This window comes from Sinocyclocheilus anshuiensis, unplaced genomic scaffold (genome assembly GCF_001515605.1).
Source record: "Sinocyclocheilus anshuiensis isolate Anshui unplaced genomic scaffold, SAMN03320099.WGS_v1.1 scaffold282, whole genome shotgun sequence".
Taxonomy (NCBI): Eukaryota; Metazoa; Chordata; class Actinopteri; order Cypriniformes; family Cyprinidae; genus Sinocyclocheilus; species Sinocyclocheilus anshuiensis.
In genome coordinates, this window is record NW_015544154.1 from 1,302,501 (window position 1) to 1,310,184 (window position 7,684).

Genomic DNA, 7,684 nt, shown 5'->3' on the forward strand with positions numbered 1-7,684 from the left:
CGCGCGAGCGCACACACACACACACACACACACACACACACACACACTGCTGTGAGATTATCAGAGCGCTCGGCAGCAGAGAGAGAAAGGGAGACGCGGAGGAGAGCAGCAGCCCCACCGATCCTCAAGCGAGAGAGAGAGGCAGCGTCTGGAGCAAGAGCTGGGCGGGGAAATAACTGCGGTACTGAAGAAATACTTAATTGCCGAACTGCAGAAATTTGTTGGCATCAGAACTTCGTCCGTGTAAAGCAAAATGTCATCGTCGGGAAAAGACAACAGCTCTCAGCATGCGAATTACGTGGGACCGTATCGCCTGGAAAAGACGCTCGGCAAAGGACAGACAGGTTTGTCCTTTTGTGCTTGAGGTCGGGGATGATGACACGCGCTATCACCGCTGCTCAGTAAATATGATGCGTGTGCGTTTGCTGACATGCCATTGTGTAGAGAGGTATTCCGCAGATTAAGGACCTTAGCCTACTTTTCTGACCATCCGGTGAGATCTTATCAGTTGCAGAATGCTTTTTGGGTGGAACAAGTTGGCAAGCGTTTGTATTTCCATCCTGTAAAAGGAACTTGGTCATCGCAAATGACAGTTTGGCTTTGCGGCTCCGCTTTGCTTCTGGCTAATGCCTTTAATCCAGATTTGTCAGACAACGGGATGTGGTTGCACTTGCAGGTCCCACTGCTGAATCCATTTGTCTTGTGCAAGATCTAGAATTGAATGTTTGACATCAGGGAACAGGTGGCCCTCGGATGCTGCTGATGGGACAGTTTTGCTGCATCCGTAGTGCACCATGTGTCCAACCCGATTCTCTCTGCAGTCCCGGTGGTGCTGAAATATAGTGCTGAAGTTTGAGGTATAAGGGAAAGCAGTCTTGCTTTAGTTCTGCTACAGGCCACTGAAAGGCTGTTTGCTGATTTGTGCTGTTGTAAAAATCAATACCATAATCATCCAAGTTTATATGACCACACAATGCATGACAAAAAGGTTATTCTTATGTTCATGTCGTCTTATAGCTGAGAATGGCTGTATGACATGGGAGTGTGGAAGAAGTATTGATCTGGCGGCAATTTTTTTTGTTCCCAATGTTCTGTGGCCAGTGGCTTCTTCTGGTGTGGCTTTGGTAGAGAACAGTTATTGAGTCAATATCCCTGGCCAGACGGATCCAAGTCAAGTGCCTGCAGCTGTTATGCAACACATGAACTGCAACTGTTAGAGTATAGATTGACTGTGCTTTGAAGAACATTGAGGCCAGAGTTGGTAGTCAGGTCTTCAAGTTCTCATGTTTCCTGTTAAACATAACCAGCATAGCTGAACTTTTTTCAGTCATAACTTTGGCATTCAGATGAGTTGTTGACAAAAAGCCATGTATATGGTCATTTCACGTCAAAATTTACTTTCAATGTCTAAAATTTGCAGTCTCTTAAAGGGTTACTTGACCCCAAAATGAAAATGTTGTCATTAATCACTTACCCCCATGTCATGCGTCACTGTAGCAACATTTTGGAGAGTATCCACTGAACGCAAACTGCGTATGCTGTTCTGTGTCAGCCGCACCACACGGATACGCTGTTTTCGTTCAAGTCAAAGCGTAAATAAACTTAGAAAATTTATCCGTGTGGTGCGGCTGACACAGACAAGTAGAACAGCATACACAGTTTGCGTTCAGTGGATACTCTCCAAAATGTTGCTACGGTGACGCGGAGGAGACGAATTGTTGAATAAAGTCATTATTTTTGTTTTTGTTTGTGTTGTCTTTGCGTACAAAAGTATTCTCGTCGCTTCATAAAATTCAGATTGAACCACTGATGGCAGATGGACTATGTTGACGATGTCTTTCATACTTTTCTGGGCCTTGACAGTGTAATTTACTTGGCAGTCAATGGGACAGTCACAAGCCTCCCGATTTTCATCCAAAATATCTTAAACTGTGTTCCGAAGACGAACGAAGCTTTTACGGGTTTGGAACAACATGGGGGTAAGCGATTTTGGAACGACATGGGGGTAAGTGATTAATGACACAATTTTCATTTTGGGGTGGAGTAACCCTTTAATGTGTCCAAATATACTACTAAACTAGTACACTGAATCAGTAGGATGTCTGAATACACATGTCTGTTAACAGTAGGCAAATCATTTGTGGATGGTGTACCGTGTCCACTGAGATTCTGAAGTGTAGACACTTTGCTATCCCAGAAGTCCATGGTAGCTGAGGAGCTGTCAGATTTGAAAAATTGAGAAACGTGAGGCTGGTGGATCTTTTCAAGTGCTAGAGATACCAGGAAAGTTGTATTTAACAATAATCAAGTAATGATTTTTGTGATTGCTGTTAGTATGTTACAAGTCAAATAAAATACAGGTGAAAGGAGAGTGCCAACATGGTGGGTGTCGTATATCTAGGAATATACGAATACGCATTCTATAGACCTGCATACTTGAAGAACACAATTCATCAACAGTTGAGGTTCATCTACGTTCAGTACATTATTTCAGTACATACTCTGACAGAGCTTCTTTTTTTTTGTGAGAAAATGAGCCAAAAAATATTGATGACTCACCTTGCACTCATGGTAGTCTCTGCATTTTTGTCCAATAAGAATCTCCCTGACCACCTGCTTCTGCCTAGCAACAGCTGTTAGAAGATCATGGTTCATAGCTGTGGTGGAAACTAAAAGGTTTTGGCTATTCAAAAATAGTCAGATAATCAACCCCTCAATATGTCTTGCCCCAACTTTCTATTTCAACACAAAAATACGTTGTCCCAGGAAAATATACTGCAATCAAGCCATTTCATGGGGTCTTAAAGGGGTGGTTCACCCAAAAATGACAATTCTGTCATTATTTACTCACTCTCTGTCATTTCAAAACTGTACAACTGACTGTTGTACATTTTTTGAAAAATGTCTCTGGGTTTTTTTTATGTGTAAAATGGAAGTCACCAAAATGGTTTGGTTACCAACATTCTTCATAATATCTTCTTTTGTGTTCATCACAAGAAAAAGTCATTTGGAATGACATGAGGGTGTGTAAATGATCAAAGAATTTTCGTTGTTAGCTGAACTATCCCTTAAAAAATCACTCAGCCGAATTATGGTCAGATTTCTCAGTTAACCAAACAGTACGCAACCAGTGTTAGCAATGTGTTTATATGATGTGATGACTGTAGATACATGCATTGCTAGTTGTTCAGCAGAAGAGACGGCACACATTGTTCATTTGCGAATAGAACGCTCTGTCGGCAATTAAACTATTGGCACCAACTCTTAAAATAAATCCTCATGTAGCCCGTGGTTAGAAGAGCAGGCTGCTTCTGACTAGATAGCGGAGGGTATTCCTGCTCGTTCTGCCGCCGTTGGCATGGCTGCTGAGAGAATGCTGCACAATAAACGCCGCTTCCCAGTGCTGCCGCTGCAGAGGAGAGCCCATATGTCATGAGAGAGACTCACACAGAGAAAGAGGAGCTTGGGGGAGGGTAGGGATAGATGGGAAGGGGGTGGGTTTGGGGATGAGGGAGAGAGTTCTCAGAGCTAAAGCGGGACCCCCATGGGAAACAGTAAAAAGGACGCTCTAGTTTAATTTACCCCCTCCCTCACCTCCCCAAATCAAAACGGATGTACGTGCCTGTATTTTTGCTTTTCCTGTTTCTTTGTGATGCTTCAGACGTCTCACGTAGCATCCTCACTGCTCGAGTCAGTTGAAAGTAGGCAGAGGAAGATTACAGGAGATCACTGGCTGAGACAGATTACTGAAAAACAATAATGTTGCAACAATACCTGCTTTATGAGAGTCATTCAGTTGTTGTGTATTTTTTTTCTGCCAATTCGTTCTGTTCACATCTGCACTACTCTACTGGTACCCTGATCTTCTAGCTTCTCTCACCCCATCTGGGTGTCCCAAAGGAAGCCCGTTAATGAAGCGGCAAAGTACCTGAATCACGCACACTGTCACGGGCAGAAACGGAGCCCTCTTGCTGGGTCAGGGCTAGAAGGCTTGTATGGACAGGCTCCATGCAGAGTGGTGTTAGAGCCCCAGGCCTCCACTGCACTTCCAGCATGGACATGGAGATAATCAAGCTACTGTATATATACACACTACCTCAGGGCCAGTGAGTGTCCGTTACTGCAGAGGCACTGATGCAAGGCGGATATGAAGAGCCGCCGGCAGAACCACATAAAGTATGGTTATTTTGCTGCAGTGCACGTAGGGTTAATTTCAATCCAAGTTAGTGCTTCCACATATGGGACGCCATTGCTCCTCTTTGCCAGTATCGAAAAACAGTTTTACCATAGGGCTATGTAGTGACACATATTTTAACTGCACTAAACAGAAGTGCGAAACTAATGTCTACCATTGTTGGAACAAACAGATAGTGCTGCCCTAAACTCATACTCTTGGTTTAGCCAATGTTGCTTTGCCAGACTGGTCGAGATGCTCAAGCAGTGATGTTTTTTGAAACAACTCTCAGCCTATGAATGTCTTACTTGGGTGGGAGACATTAAGCTTCATTTTTATTCACATCTGCACTACTCTACTGGTACCCTGGTCTTCTAGCTTCTCTCACCCCATCAGGGTGTCCCAAAGGAAGCCCGTTAATGAAGCGGCAAAGTACCTGAATCACACACACTGTCACGGGCAGAAACGGAGCCCTCTTGCTGGGTCAGGGCTAGAAGGCTTGTATGGACAGGCTCCATGCAGAGTGGTGTTAGAGCCCCAGGCCTCCACTGCACTTCCAGCATGGACATGGAGATAATCAAGCTACTGTATATATACACACTACCTCAGGGCCAGTGAGTGTCCGTTACTGCAGAGGCACTGATGCAAGGCGGATATGAAGAGCCGCCGGCAGAACCACATAAAGTATGGTTATTTTGCTGCAGTGCACGTAGGGTTAATTTCAATCCAAGTTAGTGCTTCCACATATGGGACGCCATTGCTCCTCTTTGCCAGTATCGAAAAACAGTTTTACCATAGGGCTATGTAGTGACACATATTTTAACTGCACTAAACAGAAGTGCGAAACTAATGTCTACCATTGTTGGAACAAACAGATAGTGCTGCCCTAAACTCATACTCTTGGTTTAGCCAATGTTGCTTTGCCAGACTGGTCGAGATGCTCAAGCAGTGATGTTTTTTGAAACAACTCTCAGCCTATGAATGTCTTACTTGGGTGGGAGACATTAAGCTTCATTTTTAGCCATTGTCATATACTACGGAATTTAGAATATGCAAATTATGCAAATTGTTTTGAAATATTTAGGCCTATATATTATACAGGTATGCTTTTATTCTCCAATTTAAAGGCATAGTTCACCCACAAATATATATTCTGACATCATTTGCTCACCCTGATGTTTCAAACCTGTATGCCTTTCTTTCTTTCTTTCTTTCTTTCCTTCTTTCCTTGTTTCCTTCTTCCTTCTTTCCTTCTTTCTTTCTTTCTTTCTTATACATAACATGAACATGAAGATATATTAAAGAATGTTTAAACTGTTTTTGTCCATACAATAATAATCAGAGGGGTCCCTATTGACTTTCAGTGTATGGGCCAAAAAAAAAAGCATTAAAACATTTTTCAAAATATCTTCTTTTGTGTTCCTTAGAAGAAAGTCATACATGTTTTGAATGATGCATGGGTGTGTAATAATTTCTGGGTGATCTATCACTTTAAATACGTTGGCCTGTAATATCAAAATGGACCTGTATTATCTAATTGGTTTCTTTGATTAATAGAGTGAAGTTATTGCTTAATATAGTTAGGAGGGGAAAATTAAATTACGCTCTAAGAAACAACATCTTCATCACCACAAAGAATGTTTTGTGTTTTAGCCTGAAAAGCCTGTTTGAAATGTCAGCTGTTGACTGTCTTGCTGGGCTGACTTTGTGAACAATTTGTCAGTGTGTTTTTGTCTGAGGGGGTTTCAGTTTCGCAGACATATTCCAGCCTTCAGTTGGCTCTCATTTAGTAAGTGCCGGATAGCAGTGGTTGGTTGTCATGGCTGCGCCCCCTTCCCACAAGCCTTTTCTCACAATGGCCATGCTTTCCATCTTCGAGATCAGAGGCAGACAGCAACAATCCACGTCTTTCCCACCCTTGATTTATGTAGATTACATTCAGTCTCCGCTATTAACACTGGTACACAGAGGTATCTATGAAGGAATACGCAGTCTTTACGTCATACGCAAGAAATTAATCCTACAGAAAAATGTTGAAGGAATGTGCATTGGAATGATTGGTAGAGCAGAGCTGATTCCATGTGATGGGCTCTCATGAGGGATTAGATATATTTCTCATTTAAGGCGGGGATGAATTGCCAACATTTTGTTCCTTGTTGACTAGCAATTATATAAATATATTGTATATTTAGTGGTTTATTGCTCATTCTTGTCACTCTTCATTAACTTTCTTTCTGCTGCATCCTCCCTCTTGAGCCTGAGGAGCGTTTTAGAGAGATTCCATGTTTTCCCTGTGAGAGTTTTGTGGCCAAACATTTTCACGGTGAGAAATATAGAATTAGGTGTGTGCTAGAAGTGTTATTGTAGATTAAATGGGGTTGAGAATGTACTGTACGTATGGAGACCAAACACTATGTTTTTAAGTAATTGCCGAACCTACATAGCAATAGCATAAGGTCATCCATTGCCTTCAGAACACAGAACAGAACACAGATGGGCTAAACTCATAATTTGGCAGATGTAACATTATACACCAATTAATAGTAACTTTGGTATGTCTTAACTCTTGTATTTTTGGGTATGATTGTGAAACAAACAAACTGTGAATATTACAAACATAATGTAAGAGTTTTTGTGTGGAATGTGGAAAAGCCTATTGAATTTGATAGTTAAAAGTCTGTGCCAGGTGGTGTTAGGGGGAGGGGCATTTACTTTCTAGAGAGCGTTTGATTGGACTAAAAATCTGTGTAGTGCAGGACGAGTAGTCAGTGTTTTCCAGAATAGAAAGACTAAACTTAAATGTGTAAATTTGCTAAAAGTAAATGTTGTCACTGTTTAGGAGTACAGTACACTAGCTTTTGACCTCAAAACACATACAGTACATGGACTCAAATTTTGATTTGGTGGTATTAATGACTAGATCTGGTCTGGTCTCTAAATGGTCTTGAAAGCTAGTTTCTCTTCTATTTTGGCGGTCATTTGTGAAGACAGAAATTAAGCGGTTTCATTTTATGCTACTTACATCGTCTGTGGTATGGTGTTGTACGTTGCATTGTGTAGTTTTGGTGGTCCCCTCCCCTTTCCCCACTGCAGAAAATTGCTCCCTAGTGCCTGATGCAGCTGTGAAGCCTTTTATCAGAGAAACACAGCAGAGACCCTTAACTCCTGGTGTTGTCCCTTCTATGCTCCTCCTCTCTCTATCTCCATCACACCATCCCTGTCAGCAGTGTCTTCTACCTTTGCTGCCTTGCAGTGAATGCTGTGTCTGGTATCTACTTTTTACACAACCAATGAAGGTTTTAAGGTGGGCGTACACGGTGCGATTCTGAAGGTCGGAACGTCGTGAGCTCTGGCACATGTCACGATTGAGTTTATCCGAAAATGGTACGGAGGCAGTCACACACGACATGAATTTACTACGATTTTACAAACTCTGACGTAAGCATTACATTTCGCGCCATTCATAAAAATATGGATTCTGAGGACGAAATAGTTTTCTTTGTGGCAGGC

General features: G+C 42.2%; 1 protein-coding gene across 3 annotated transcripts in view; it reads left to right on the plus strand.

The window, feature by feature from the left end:
• Window positions 1-94: 94 nt before the first annotated feature.
• Window positions 95-7,684, plus strand: part of LOC107695372 (serine/threonine-protein kinase BRSK2-like) — a 156,500-nt gene continuing 148,910 nt past the window's right edge. For all 3 annotated transcript variants that reach the window (XR_001634987.1, XR_001634988.1, XM_016495257.1), the window contains exon 1: window positions 95-344. Coding sequence is in view for 1 of the 3 variants with exons in the window: in XM_016495257.1 (XP_016350743.1) it covers window positions 254-344 (91 nt within the window). In the remaining 2 variants the exon portion in view is untranslated. The remainder of the gene's footprint in view (window positions 345-7,684) is intronic.